This window comes from Strongylocentrotus purpuratus, unplaced genomic scaffold, assembly GCF_000002235.5.
Source record: "Strongylocentrotus purpuratus isolate Spur 01 unplaced genomic scaffold, Spur_5.0 spur5_scaffold_20, whole genome shotgun sequence".
NCBI lineage: Eukaryota > Metazoa > Echinodermata > Echinoidea > Camarodonta > Strongylocentrotidae > Strongylocentrotus > Strongylocentrotus purpuratus.
In genome coordinates this window covers 13272625-13288997 of record NW_022145606.1, presented here as the reverse complement: position 1 = coordinate 13288997, position 16373 = coordinate 13272625, and the positions used below count along the sequence as shown (strand labels likewise).

The following is a 16373-nucleotide window of genomic DNA, read 5'->3' as shown; positions in this document are numbered from 1 at the left end:
CTACTCTATAACTATAGGTAATGTCATCCAATTCTAAACAATAATCGTTTTTATCCACAAATAACTTAAATCCCCTGGGAAGCTGGTGCATTTCCTAGCTAGCCAGCATTCACAATTAGTTTCAGTCATCTTTTTGTTTTCTTGGACAGAATGGTATAATAATGAATCAGTATTTACATTTCTCATTCGCTGGACAGATTTTCAACAATTAAACAGCATTTTATAGAACCCGAATAAAAAAAAAAAGATGATTGACTCATTTACATTATATTTTTTCAAGTTACGTGGGGGAAATTATAAAGAAAACACTAAAAGAAACACTATTTTGTTGTTGTTGTTGTTGTATGGGGCGGGGGCAAAAAATAAATTTAAATAATTATATTTTTCCCTAGTGGAGGGGGATCTCAGCAAAAATTATATATGCGGCCAGTTACCCTGGGCACTGGGAATCTTTAAAAAAAAACTATTGACCGATAGGCGGGCAGGCAGCATGGCTAAAATCACGACTCCAATTTCGACCAATCAGTTGGCTAGATTTCTAAAGATCAGTCTATACATGTAAAAATCACACACTAAAAGACAATCCGGTGTGAATTAGACAATGAAATTAAGATTGTGACCATTCAATGACCACAACAAACATGTCGATCTTTATGTTCTCACATCTATTTAACTCACGTCGCATTACCATTCCGTAAAATTTTAGGGGATTCCCATGACGTAATCAGTCTCCCACCAGTACGATAGAGGGCGTGGCATTAAGGGGATATCCTAGCTAATCCCAATGTCGTATTTTCAGCAAGTTTCACACTTTTAACGAGAAATCTTGATTTCCATCATCCAAGCAGCCCAAGGCCCAGGCTGTAGACAGAAATGACACTTTCGTGAAACAGCTAGAAACCACCATTCGCTCCAAGTCCGTATAGTTAAAGCTGCAGACTATGCCAATTGTTTCCTTCTTTCCCATCCACCACCCCACTCAGCATTCTACTACTAGCTAGACGCTGCATATGCACACAAGCTTGTGCATGCATGCGGATGAACGAGTGATTCCCCAAATACAAAACCACGATAGGCACAGAACATTGGTAAGCAGTGGTAAGTATGGGGATACGTTTCTCATAACTAACATGTTTTACCTTCTGTTAGGCAATTTCCTCTTTATTGTTATTCAGTTCAGTTCAGTTCAGCTCATTTTATTAAAAAACACATGACACTAGCTAACTCCGGGAAGCTCCAACACCGGCGCGCAGCGTCGGAGCTTCGGTCAAACTGTCGTGGTGGCTTCGAAAAAAAAAAATGGGGCGACGTTATCGTTAAAATCTGCAAAGGGAGTACTTACAATTTTTACATCATAGGGTGCACGACTTCTCAGGGCATAACAATGATCACTTGAATTCATAATTTGAAGAAGTCTTCGATGGGAAAAAAGGGTTTTTCAGAGCACTACCCAAACGACTATTCCATGTTGCAGCGTCGATTCAAAATGGCGAAGAGACTGTACGCATGCTCGGCAGAGCCGCAGAAAGTATGAATATTCATGCTATCGAGTGCCGATCGCTCGAAATTGCTGAATATGCACGACTCGAACAAACAGAGTCCTTCTCAACCTCGTGCATATTCAGCGATTTCGAGCGATCGGCACTCGATAGCATGAATATTCATACTTTCTGCGGCTCTGCCGCGCATGCGTACAGTCTCTTCGCCATTTTGAATCGACGCTGCAACATGGAATAGTCGTTTGGGTAGTGCTCTGAAAAACCCTTTTTTCCCATCGAAGACTTCTTCAAATTATGAATTCAAGTGATCATTGTTATGCCCTGAGAAGTCGTGCACCCTATGATGTAAAAATTGTAAGTACTCCCTTTGCAGATTTTAACGATAACGTCGCCCCATTTTTTTTTTTCGAAGCCACCACGACTGTTTGACCGAAGCTCCGACGCTGCGCGCCGGCGTTGGAGCTTCCCGGAGTTAGACACTAGCTAGCCTTAGGTAGCCTTATTAAAGGGCTCCGTGGAAATGTTTTTTATATATTCCACGCCACGGAGCCTTAACCTGGTATACCACCGTGCAGAGAGGCAGGTAAACAACACCTAAAATGTGTCCAAAATCACACTTTCCCGCACCCGACCAATATTGGACAGTGGCCTTGATGAATTGGACTTGTAATCGTAATTACACCCAGAATATCATAATCAGAGGTAAAAATAACGAAATAAAAGCAATTTTCTTACCAGACCGATACAGCTTATACTGTTATAGCTCCCTTTTCACATGTAGCGTGTGAATTCACGATCTCTACACAATGGTGATGACCTCTGACTGGCTGCTTCCGTATAATGCGCTGAATAACACTCATACAGCGCATTATACGGAAGCAGCACATTTGCGAAGTGCCAGTCAGAGGTCATCACCATTGCGGTGGTATGGGACCCGGTTAAGGCTCCGTGGAATATAATATCATAAAAAACATTTCCACGGAGCCCTAAAGGCTAGCCTTAGGGGCTCCCTGGAAATGTTTTTTATGACTGGCACTTCCATAATTGTGCTGCTTCAGTATAATGCGCTGTATGAGTGTTATTCAGCGCATTTCTCCTGCTCTTGAGCATAAAAATTTAATCGCCTTTTTCTCTTCTTTTCATCGGCTATATTTAATCAGCTTTTTCAATTCTTCTGCATGATGTAAGAGCAGTTATTGAATAAGGTTGGATTTTCCTTTAAATTATAAACCTGACTTTAAATTACTGGGGGTCAGTTAAGCACACCGACGCACAGTCTCAGCTGTCGAATGCAAAAAATAATAATAATGAATAACATAATGAAGAATTCCTAGGGGAGCATCCTCCCCCCCCCCCCCCCAATCTGGTGAAGTGTGTTTTGTCATTGTCATTGAAATCTATAAATTCCTCCATCTACAGCTGCATCCGGCATCACCATCACCGTGCTCTGTGTGTCAATTTCCATAATATTATTTCTTTGTACATTGTACATGTACACACTATACACAATCAGAATAATCCCAACATTATTATTATTATTAAGTATTTGGCGTCATCTGTGTCTGGGAGGCAAAAAGCAAACTGAATCACTGTAACCCTTGGGTCTCTCCTCCCGGTATAACTGATTGGGGGTGTGCAGGTGGATCACTACACCAGGGTTTCCCCCTACTCTCATACCAATAGTGCAGTGGTTTCTTAACATGCAAAGGTGGTGACTCTCCTCTACACAGGGCCTCCATTTAATGTCCTATCGGAGGGGCGGATGAGCTTTAATTCATAAACCGTTATATTTGTTTCTCTGGAGCAGAGATGGGGACACCCCTCCCCCCCCCCCCCCCCCCCCCTCAGATATAAGCTACAGTATTTAGGTCTTCACAATACATTTAATTAAATTAAACATTTTATGAAATCACACAAGTCAAGTCAAGAGGCAAATATTTAGATGAACAAAAAAAGTGAAGCAGTGAACCGTTTTATGTACACTGTACATGCATGCATGTCAGTTCACTATACTCGCTAATATGGACGTTTAGATTGAGTGGACGAGAACACGACGAACGCCGACTGATCATGCGTGTCAGCGTACTCACTGCCCATGTTGACTACAATTTGAAATCTTTTAGATTTCACTCGACGATATACATGCATGCAGAAAGTAACAAAATATACAGTTCCTCATTCTACCCTCAACAATTGCTGTGGTAGACAAAAGAACATCCCTTCACTGCTATTATGTAAAAATGTGTAGAACAGTGAGGTGAATGCATGTGACACCTGTTCTACACATTTTAATATAATAGCAGGGAATTAGGGATGTTCCTTTGTCTACCTGAGGACTGTATATTTTGTCCTCTTTGTCCGTCATGTTCATAGTGTAAGCGTGCACTCAGCATACTAGTACCGTACTTCATTTAGGAAAATCAAGGTTGGCGCATTCTTGATCGCCGACTGAGAAGACGTGACGCATGGGCAGTGCCTTAAAATTACGTCACACGTTGCAGTCAAAGCTGGCGACGTGCAAATTTAAAATTCCCTAATATGAATAATTTGCATATTAAAAAGCAGAATTCCCCTTTTTGTCAATTACAGGATGTCTTGCTGGGGTTACCATTTATGTACACCCTGTACCTTTCCAGCGGGCTGAGTTTCTGTTGAATGTGAAGGACATCTTGCACCATGGATGGATTCTGCCTTCTCTATCTGCTCATGATTCTCCTGATGAGATCTGGTGATGTTGAAACCAACCCTGGACCAGACAGGTCAGTTTATATATATATGTGTTCAAAGCTCATTTCCTTTTCTTTATTGCAACAATAATGAGCAGTAGGAATAATAATTATTAATAGCACATAGGGACATACTTTGTAATGAGTCAATGAGCTACAAAGAATGGATTACCTGTATTATTATTATCATTTTCTTCTTATTAAAGCATAATGTTCATGCAAGTGCACTGCTATGAGGTATAAGCCTTGGGTGTATGCTTCAATATACCTTTACCTTTACCTTTTTTGCGCATGAAACAGCAGGTACCGAAAGTGCTCAACTATATATTTGGAGTTGGAGTTGTTTATTATTCCATGTTGTTAGCTGTACAGTCTGTTTTGCCTGAATGCTCAACAGCAACTGAACTAAACTTACAAAGTATGAAGATATGTACTTAAATGAATGTACAGTTGGGATAACAACATCATAATAGATACCTGTACTTCAGAGATACTTTAATATTAGATCCTTGATGAAATGCGTTTTTATTGCAGGATTGTCAGTGAGGAGGAATTCTTAAAGCTGTCCAAGCTAATTGAACCTGCCTACTACAAAGAGGTGGGCATTCACCTGAAGATCTCCATTGCAGAGCTTGGTCAAATCAAGGAACGTAGCCTAAATACCAGTGATGCATTGATAACAGTGTTCACGAGATGGAGAGACATACAGCCTCCAGGCACAGACATCAGGGCTCTTCTTGCAGATGGATTAGAAAGAAGTGACTTAGGGTCTCTCGCCAGCGAAGTACTCGCTGGCAGTCTAGTCCCGAACAAGACAGGTGAAAATAAGAAACAAATCGTGTCAGCTACCTGCAAGCAGGCCTTTACTGCCATTGATAATGTATTGCTCTTGCAGGCAGCCAACAAACACTGTTTTGTCTCTTTCTCTTTTAGTCCAAATAGGACATCCCAGTAGACGGACAGCTAGCCCACGAGACTGATACTGCCGGTCTGGTGAACCCTAAAAAATAGTTGTCAGAACACCCACAAGACTGACACGGTGGTCTTGTGGACTGTCAGTCCGTGACTCTATTGTTGGTCTTGTGGGTCTTCTGACAATTTTTCAGAAGGTTCTTGTGGGCTGTTGGTCGCATGAGTTGTGGCCTTTAATACATGGTTACATACCAGCTCACTTTGTGGTGTGTCAAGGTAGATTATGAAATTAGTTTTACATGAAGCTGTACAAGAATTGTCAATCAAATTTCTTTGCATTTGAGCCCAGCCATTTTCTGACCAAGTTATGAAAATCGTACCATTACACAGTCATTTTATCTTTGGTGACCTTATGTCAGTCCCAAAATGGAGAATATCTGATTTTTGTGTACAAATAAAAAAAGGAAAATTACATTTCTCATTAAGTTCTTTGTATATCATGTGGAAATGTTCTTTGAGCTGTAATTCATATGATTTATAAGTTTCATCAATATTTTCCATACTATTAGCGATGAAATTTTGTGATATTTACATGGTATATGGATACGTAAATAGACATGTACAGTATATACATTCAATCAAAAAGACAAATTCTATTGAGATATTTTGAAGTAAGAAAAGAAAACAAACATAGACATGTCATGCATCCACAATAGTGTTATGTATAGAAAAATGAAAAGACAATGAATTATCATCTGTTCTCATTGAATCTTTGTCCAGATAACACTTTCAAACAACATAATTAAAAGAATGAAAATGTAGTTGAAAAACAACAAATTCAATAGAAATTAGCTTTTGTGTTCATGTGTATGTTTTGATTATCCTCAAATGGAAATTTTGATATTCAGAAAAAAATTATGGTGATCTTGAAGATTAAGTTAAATCATCACACTTATGTTATTAAATTTAAAGGTGCACCTGTTACAATGCCAGGATCACAGACCCAACCTCTTTCTCCTGACCTGATCCAGAAATGTGCAGATGATTTCAAATTTAAGTACCGGACAACTCTCTGTAAGATCAGAGCTGATCCTCTTAACCCTGATTCCAGTGTGCAATTTGACGACATGTACGCAAACCTTGTTCTGGAAGAGGAATATCGAGGACGCAAGCGACCAATTGAGTACAGGGATCTCTTTGATCTTAAAGTCAATGGAGAGTTCCCTAAGCGGATCATGATTCAAGGAGAGGCTGGGGCTGGAAAGACAACATTCTGTGCTAAGATTGCCTGGGACTGGGTAAATGACAGTCCTGTTCTCCACAAGTTTGTGTGGGTACTTGTTGTCCCTTTTCGTGAAGCCAAGCAATACACGATCGGTGAGATTGCCAAGTCATATCTCTCCAAGGACAACCCAGCAACAGCCTGCCAGATCACGGAGTACATCCGTTCAAATCCAAAAGATGTATTCATTGCGTTTGATGGATTAGATGAGTTTGATGGCAAGGTTGTACAGCAAAGGAAAGCTTGTTCAAAGTCAGAATGTCACCAGCCAAAGTCTGTTGAGTCATCAAGCCAAACGAGTGCCACTTCGCAGCCAAGAGTCAACAGTGCAGAGGCAAGTGGAACTTCGTCAGAGAGAGGGGGCATTGCACTTACAGACATTCTTCGTTCAGATGAACTTGCAACTTGCCCGGTGTTGGTGACAAGTCGCCCATGGAAGGTCACAGAGATTAGATTGGATAATAAACTAAGGAAACTGTATACTTTCATGCATGTGGAAGGTTTTAGCAATGAGAATGTGGAGGTTTACATTCACAAGTACTTTGAAGATGATGTGGCTACAGCAGATCAGCTTATCCAATTAACCAAAGACAATGACATCATATCTGAGAATATGGCCCCGTATCCTATCTACATAGCTATGCTCTGTCTTATGTGGAGAGAACTTGGTGATGAAAAACGAGAAAAGTTCAAGTCATTTCAAACTTTTTCTCAAATATTTGATGAAATGTTTGAATTCCTGAGGGTACATTATGCTCAGAAAATGATCACAGATTTAGACAACCCATCATTCAAAGCATATATTGCTCAAATTGAGAAGCTCATGGAACCAGTTGCCAAAGTTGCTTTCATCGGGCTACAAGAAAACACCCTCATGTTCAAAGAAGATCATTTTGAACAGTGCTCAGACTCCATGGAAACAGCTTGCAGAGTAGGGGTGTTGTCTCAGGAAAAAAGATTGTCATCTATATATGATAAGAGCAGTCTGTACCTGCAGTCTGCAATCTTCTTCCCTCACAAACTGTTTCAGGAGTACATGGCTGGAGTCCATCTTGCTTCTCTATATGAATCAGATCGTAATGAATTCAGCAGGCTGATAGAGCAAGTAGTGCTGCCAAGGAAGGAGGAGTTTAGGTATCTCCTGTACTTCACTGTGTCACAGAACAAAAATATTGCAACCCATGTAGTGAAGTCTATGCTACAGGGAATATCATACATAAACAGAGATCTCATTGTTGATGTAGCATTTGAGAGTCTGGACCCAGATGCAGCAGCCTTGGTAAAGGACAGGGTTTCATCACAGGAGCTGACCGTGGACAGAAACATGACAGCACACACTGTAGCCGGATATGCATTCATTGGTCCACATGTGGTAAGTTTGATCATAGTTGAATAAACAAAATTAGTTCATCCATTGTACAAGTTTTTACTTTTATGTCTTTTGCAATTTTCTTACCGTACCGCAGTATAATTATGGAAGGGTTCATAAAGGAGGTGTAACCCTAACAAAACTGAAAATATTAGGAAAATGAAAAATGAAATTCCAATTCCAATCATAAATATTTTGATAATCAGACTGACGGTCGGCTTGTAAAAGTCGTGGGATTCCTGACTGACCTAAAGGTTTATACTTATGACTGCAGCATGAGCTAAATCCAAGATTTTGTTTCATAATCTGAGGCAATACGTTACAGAACTATTAAAAGATAAGATATTCCTGCGGTCGCAAAAATAGGAACTTGATCTGAAATGTCATAGCAATAGTTCTTCAGCCTGTACCTTTATTTATCTCCTTTCCCCTCTTACTCTCTGTAGTTCTAGCAGAACATCCAGGGCAACCCCTCATGTAGGCTACGCATGTATGACTAACATCCAAGTAAACTTCTATATTATGCATCCCATCAGTTATCACTTTGTCATTTTATCCAGGTTAAACTCAATATTAACAGAGATTGTGGACCTACTATGTCACTTGATGTGGGAGAGATGATATGCTCCATGCCACCCTTGAAGGAAGTTTCTCTTAAAGGTGCATTCCATCATTGTTTTTTTGCAACACTTGCAAGGAAAGGAAAAGAATCAAAGGTGAGCAATTCATCCACAATTGTGATGTATGTATGAGTGTTTTATTTAATAATAGTAATATTCAACTTTTAATAGTGCTTAATACATCTCGGACATCTCTTAGCACTTTACAGATATACTATTACCCCGGTCATTGTGCACACTGTGCACAACCTCCACTCCTGGGAAGCATTCCAGCCAGGAGTTACTTGACGCTCAAACTGTTTTGACCAACAATGATGGTCGCATCCTACCGGGTACCCATTTTAACACCTGGGTGGAGAGTAGCAAGTGTAGGTTAATATCTTGCCAAATGATATTAGTGCCGTGAAGGCATTCAAACCCTCGACCTTCGGATCTCCAGTCAAATGCCTTAAACCACTCGACCACGACACTTCCCATTTGGCCATTACCATCTCTTCCCTTTCCTAATCTACATTTTAATTAGGTGGTCTGTCAACGACAGATCACCTATTGTTTTCGTGAGAATTTTCTTTCTTCTTTATTTATTTATTCTTTATTTTTATTTATTGTTCCCACTTTTTTGTTCCGACGATAACTCAAGATCGGTTTAGTCAATTTCGTTCAATTTTGGCATAGTCATAGGTCATTGTCATAAGACGTGACAGGAACATTTTCAAGGTCATCAAGTCTTCATGACGTCATCCAGGCGCCATTTTGTGTTTTTTGGGGTACTTTTTACTCATGATCATATCTTCATAACGGAAAGGCATTTCTCATTTATATTTATCATGATTAGGGTCAATATCCGTCCGGTCAGTTTCAGGTCAGAAAATGCGTGCGCATGCGTACGTCCGCGCGTTAGCGCGCGCGCAAAAAATAAAAATGCTTCAAATCGTCTCAAATTAATTTTGCATACGTTTCAGGCCATTTTAAGCATTTTGCAAAAAACGCGCACACGCGCATGGGCGCGCGTTTTCGCGTGTCCTGGCATTTGGCAACATGAAATCGCCAATTTTTTCCGTCATCATATCTGACACATTCTTTCAAGCATTTTGATACATTGTTCACCTTTTTCTGCCCATTAATAACGGAATGAGCGTCCGTTTAAGATAATGTCCGTGCGTGCGAGCTCTTGTAATACATAGCATATATGGGCAAAAACATCCCATTTTAAAAATCGAAATAGCTCTTCAGATAGTCCATTGACCCCCAATTTTTATATCATGGTTGGAAAAAGCATGAGTTGGAGATATGATTTCATACCACCCTGACTCGTACAAAGTGAAACAAAGTCTTAATATTGGCATCTAAACTCCAAAAAATGTATTTTGTTGATGACGTCATTTTTGTCTTTGTTTAATTGAGATTATCTCACGTATCGGTGATCGATTTTCACCCAGATTTTAATATGTTGTAGCTGAGATAATTTTCTATCAGAAATTTGTCATATATTATCATTACGATGACGTCATCATAGTAAAATATTCGATTAAAGGCGGCAATGCATAATTTGTCATATTTGCGTGTTATGTCTATGGGAGGTCACTTTTTTCAAAACATGAATCTGCATGACAATGTGTATTGACCAGTATCTCGGTTGTTATTCAACATTTTTCTCCCATACATACATACAATTGTCTTTTATATAGCGCAACATCCAACGAATTGCTCGAAGCGCTTTACAGAAATAATGACATAGTAAACACAAGATAATACATGTATAAAAGAGTAATTATAATAACAAACAAAAATATTAGAATTACAATTTACTTATTGAAGAGGTACGTTTTTAGTTTTTTCTTGAAAATTTCAACTGAGGGAGAGGTACGGAGGTCGAAAGGGAGGGTATTCCAAATTTTGGGGCCATAATAAAAGAAACTACACTCCCCCGATCTTGAATTGATACGTGGTAATCGGAGGAGCGTGGGGTCGTTAGAAGAGCGGAGGTTGTATTGAAGTCTAGGAGGAGTATGTAGAAGCACAGACAGATACATTGGTGCACAATTATTCAAACATTGGTAGACAATTAGGGAAACTTTGTATATGATTCTGTTATTTACGGTTAACCAGTGTAATTGCTTAAGTAGAGGAGATGCTGATTCATACCTGCTCCCTCCCAAAACAACCCGGGCAGCACGATTTTGGATTCGTTGTAATCTTTGAATGTCTGTCACATTAGCATTCAAAAGAAGAGAGTTGGCATAGTCTATTCTACTGAGGATTAATGATCTTACGACATGATGGCACGCATCAGAGGTCAACAGATTCTTGATTCTAGAGATATTGTACAAATGAAAGTTAAGCGATTTACACAAAGCAGTAATTTGTTTAGACATGGACATTGAAGATTGAAAGAAAATACCTAAGTTTTTGACATTGTCAGACATTTGTACTCTACCATTTCCTATGTTTATACTTATATCACGCGGTAAGTGATGTCTAAGCTTTGGTGACATGGCCAGCAGTAGTTCCGTCTTTCCTTCGTTCAGTTTGAGTTTATTTAAGGTCATCCATATACTAATTTCAGAGATACATTGTTCCAGTTTACTTATTTCTTCTTGAAAATTTGCAAGACTTTTGGGGTTGAAACTTGTGTATATTTGTGTGTCGTCAGCATACATATGATATCTAAGACCGTAGCGACTAATAATTCTTCCCAAAGGTTTGACGTATAGCGTAAAAAGGAGCGGGCCGAGTACGGACCCTTGTGGAACTCCATAATCTAAAGTATGAACATCAGAGTAAGTGCTATCTATGCGAACCCGATAGGTCCGACAGTTAAGATACGACCGAAACCACTGCAGAGCCGTGTCACGTATTCCAAATTCTGAGGAAAGCCTATCAATCAAAAATCCGTGGTCAATGGTATCGAAGGCTGCGCTTAAATCTAATAAAACTAGTATCACACCACGCCTTTTATCAATTTCACATAGAATATCATTTCTAACACGGGTTAGTGCAGATTCAGTACTATGATGTCTCCTGTATGCCGACTGAAATTCATCTTGTAAGCTAAGCTCTTCGACATGGGCTGTCAGTTTTGAGGACACCACGAGCTCAATCACCTTGGATATGTAAGCAAGATTAGATACAGGCCTATAGTTTTTAAGTTCCGAAGAATCCAACGAAGATTTTTTCAGGTGAGGAAAAACTATTGCATATTTAAGTTTGTCAGGGAAAACTCCATTCACTAACGAGCAGTTTATGATTGACGTGATAACGGGTACCATTACCTCTGAATTAGCTTTAAGCAGCCAGGTTGGCATGACATCCAGGTCACAGGACTTGTTTGCAGACTTCTTTATGACCCTCTTCACATCTTCATCGCTGACTGGTGTTAAAGCCAGCAGTAAGTCGTCATCCGCTACTGGACCAAGAGGAGGAGGAACATTATCCGGATCTGGAACAGTCCACACTGTTTGCTGATTAGGTGGATGTGCATCAAGTAACCGTCTGATACTCCTAACCTTGCCCTCAAAGAAATTGGCAAAATCATTGCAGAGGCGAAGCGGTTCATCGGACACTGGGAGGACATGCTTTGAACGACCCAGTAATGAACTGACTGTTGAAAACATATTCCTGCAGTTAGACTCAAGAATAACATTTGTGTAATAATTACGCTTAGCTTTCTGAATGATAACATTTAGCTTATTCTTTTGATTAATGTAATTCTGTCGATCCGAAACAAGTTTGGATTTTCTCCATTTTGACTCCAGCGCTCTCTTTAGTTGTCGACTTGCCATCACACTGTCATCATACCACGGAGCACATGGTCTTTGTTTCCGTCTTCGCGTCGTTTCTGGGCAATGTTGATTCAGCACTCCCTGGACAGCACCATACAAGGAAGTCAGCATGTCGTTTACATCACTCTCCGGAAAATCCGCAAAACGTGATGAAAGATCAGCTAGAAACTTCTCACTGTCAATCTGGCGATAGTTTCTGGATTTGATAAGCACTCTGTCAGTACTCGAAGGGGGTGTCTGGATATTCAGATTGCAACGCACTACAAAGTGGTCTGACATGCCTTTGTCAATGACGTTGTAATTGCAGACTATGTCATCTCCAGTCTTCGTAATGACCAAGTCCAGCGTGTGATCACCATCATGAGTAGGTTCTTCAACGAGCTGGGAGAAACCAGATGAAGTGACTGATTCCAGAAACTGGCGTGGGGTCGGTAGATGTGCCTTATCAACGTGTACATTGAAGTCCCCGAGAATGATGACGCGACTGCCCAACATTGAACATAAGCCTAAGAATTCATCAATCTCATCGAGAAAGGCCTTTACTGTAAAGCCATTAGTCGTAGAAGGTGGAGGCCTATATACGGCAATGATACGATACTGTTCACACCTGTCTACAACACAGGCAAATTCAAAAGTTTTAGGGGAAAATTCAATCTGCTTCAGTCTGAGATCTAGGTGAGTTCTGAACAGAAAACCCAAACCTCCATGAGCATCACCATGACGAGCAACATTGTGAAAGGAAAAATCGGGTGGCGACAATTCGGTTATGACAGTAGGATCACTTTCACGGAGCCATGTCTCTGTAATGACCATGATGTCAACATCATTTTGAAGTACATAGTCATATAGTTCAGTGGTTTTATTCCTCACAGATCTGGCATTCCATAGATGAAGTGCTACAGGTGACGGAGCATTTGATAGAGTCTCTACAAGTTTAAGATTCTCGAAGTTAACACCATTCCGCCTTTCATGCGTGTACGAATTTCGAGTGTGGGGCCGAACACGAACTGGAATCGGACAGTGAGCAACTTTCTTTCTTTCATCATTTCCATCAACAACTGATCCGAGTCGTGTTCCAGAAAGTTGACTCCTTAACCAGGCTTTCGTCTTAACACCTCCCCTGGTACCCCTTTTAGTTGGAGGTTTGCAACTAATACCTAGGGCTTTCACTTTGTCATATACATCACTTGGAAGTCGCTGATAACCAGTGATGTTCTTTAAGCGGTGTAGTTCTGAACCAGTGAATGTTGTCCGTTGAGGGTAGTACAACTGTTTACATTTCTGTGAGGTGTCACTGTCAATTATAGTTGGTCCAGGGTTGGGGTTGATGTCCCCTGCTTTGAACAGTTCAAGTTGAAAAGTTGAATGGCTATTTGCATAATAGGCTATTCTAGTCTTTATGTAGTTCTTTCGGACAAAAGCTTGCCCAAATGAAGCTTCTTGGTTTGACTGATAGATGGTGCACAGTTGTGAATCAGTCAGGCAGACGCTAAAGCCTAGAATAATAGCCAGGAGGACATTGAAATTGATCATGGTGAAAGGATTACTCTTGTAATCCTTAAATCCTCCCTATTGTCCCATCAGAGACACAAAAGTATAACTTACTCTGGTGTATCAAAATGGTCCAGCAAAAAGTCTCCTTGTATCAGTATACATGAATATCATCAATCCCAGAAAAATGATAATCATCAAATATCCTCCTTGTAGGCAACATACATGCTTCAAAAGTTGTCTAGTCTGATCTCTGGCCTTAGATCTACAAGCTGATGTAAAAATCTCAGCTCGACTCTGCCAAAAATTCAGAGTAAATTTGATGAATATTGGAGCACGATTTGGAGAGCTGCACTGATGCGCTGACCCATTACCCATGATTTTAGTATGGATTTTAGTATGTTGTCGCTGAGACTATATGTCATCTAAATTACCCCTCATTTTTCCGATAAGATGTCAGAATCACGCTCATGATCATGATCATGATCATTATCATAATGATGATAATCATCCTCATCAACATCATCATGATCATCATCATCATAATCACTACTATCAAGATCATCATCATCATAATCATCATTGTTTACATGTCTATATAACTTCTCCCTTTTTCAATATAGTAAATATTATAATCTATTATAAGACTTGAAGACAGACCACCTTATTCGTCTTCGTGACGAATTAAATTTCTAGTTTATTATTATTCTTTATTTTTATTTCTTCCTGTTTTTTGTGCCCCGGATAACTCAAGTTTGGTTTAGTCAATTTGATTCAATTTTAAAACAGTCATAGGTCATTGTCATGAAACGTGACAGGAACATTTTCAAGGTCATCATGTCATCGTGACGTCATCCAGGCGCCATTTTGTGTAATCACATTATCCATCATATCTTCATGATGCGTACTCAAAGTTCATTCATATTCATATCACATATACTTCAGGTCAAGGGTCAACAGGTCATGTCATCAAAGGTCACATAAAGGTCATGACGCGCGCGTATGTGCGCGTCAAAATTTAAAATTGCTCAAAATCACTTAACTACTAAAGGAGAGTACGAATCAGGTCATTTGAAGCATTTCAAAATTTTCCGTCCTTACTTGTCCCTGCGCGCGGTGCGCGCGCTCACAACGCGCGGAAAAGGTCAAATTCAATTTGTTTACATGATTTTGATTCCTCTTACCGTAAATGATAAGTTACATTAATTTCAGTCACTCTTGACCTTTCATTAGGCCGTGAGCGCGCGTCAAAGTTCAAATTCCGCGCGTGCTGCTATGGGCAATATAATGTAAATTTGATCAAAAACATGCTACTTTATAAATCGAAATAGCTCTTCAGATAGTCCGTCGACCCCCAACTTTTATATCATGGTTGGAAAGAGCATGAGTTGGAGATATGATTTCATACCACCCTGACTCGTACAAAGTGAAACAAAATCTTCATATTTGCATCTAAACTAAAGAAAATGTATTTTGTTGATGACGTCATTTTTGTCTTTGTTTAATTGAGATTATCTCGCTTATCAGTGATCGATTTTCTCGCTTATCAGTGATCGATTTTCTCCCAGATTTCGATATGTTGTAGCTGAGATAATTCTCTATCAGAAATTTATCATTTATTTTCATTTAGATGACGTCATCATAGTTAAATATTCGATTAAAGGCGACAATGCATAATTTGTCATATTTGCGTGTTATGTCTATGGGAGGTCACTTTTTTCAAAACATGAATCTGCATGACAATGTGTTTTGACCAGTATCTCGGTTGTTATTCAACAGTTTTCTCCCAAATTTTAGTATGTTGTAGCTGAGACTATTTGCTATCTAAATATTTCCTCATTTTTTCAATCAGATGTCAGGATCATGCTCATACTCATCATCGTCATCATCATCATCAATATTATCATCATCATCATCATCATCATCAATGTCACCATCATCATCATCATCATGGTCTGAAGACGATGATCATCAACATCACCATGATCATGATCATTATCATCATCATCAGTAACATTATCGTTTTTATCATCATATAACATTATCATGATCATCATCACCTTTACTATCATGATCCTCATCATGTTCATCATGATCATCATTGTTTACATGTCTATATAACTTCTCCCATTCTCAAATCTATCATAAGACTTAGACAGACCACCTTATTCGTCTTCGTGACGAATTAAATTTCTAGTTTTCTTAAATTCTTTTAAATGTCTCGTATATGCTGGTTCTTTTGACAGAACGATATCAATGGTCTTTCCACTAAGGCGGCAGCAGTGTTAACAAAAGACTCCCAGTGTGTATACTAATCATGTAAACCTAGAGGGTGGGCGGAGAGTAAACAGTTGTATGCTTACATATAACTTCACTGCCCTAAAAGAAACTCACATGTAGGAAGATCACAACATAATTATGTACTTAGACAAAAAGTCTACCCTGATATTCAGTGGGTTTTAGAGAGAAAAAAATTAGTGACAGTTTGAGCAATATCCAATTAAAGATACGAAAGTTATGAATTTTTGATGTTGACATTAGTTGAACACATATTTGTAACACTGTGATGTATCTTGTGAGCTCCTCTACAATTTTCTCAGTATGCCGGAAATTTGTTATAAACTTTCATATTCTAAGTTATTGATTACGGAATAGATTTGTTTCATACTGGGGTTGCAAGAAAAACTTATTT

General features: G+C 39.3%; 1 protein-coding gene across 1 annotated transcript; it reads left to right on the top strand.

Annotated features, from left to right (window-relative positions):
• Window positions 1–4119: 4119 nt before the first annotated feature.
• Window positions 4120–8540, top strand: LOC100892496. The gene is made up of 4 exons (XM_030993672.1): window positions 4120–4258; window positions 4760–5043; window positions 6110–7791; window positions 8349–8540. Exons 1-4 carry the CDS (start codon window positions 4176–4178, stop codon window positions 8538–8540), a joined length of 2241 nt encoding a protein of 746 aa, XP_030849532.1. The 5' UTR covers window positions 4120–4175.
• Window positions 8541–16373: the final 7833 nt, after the last annotated feature.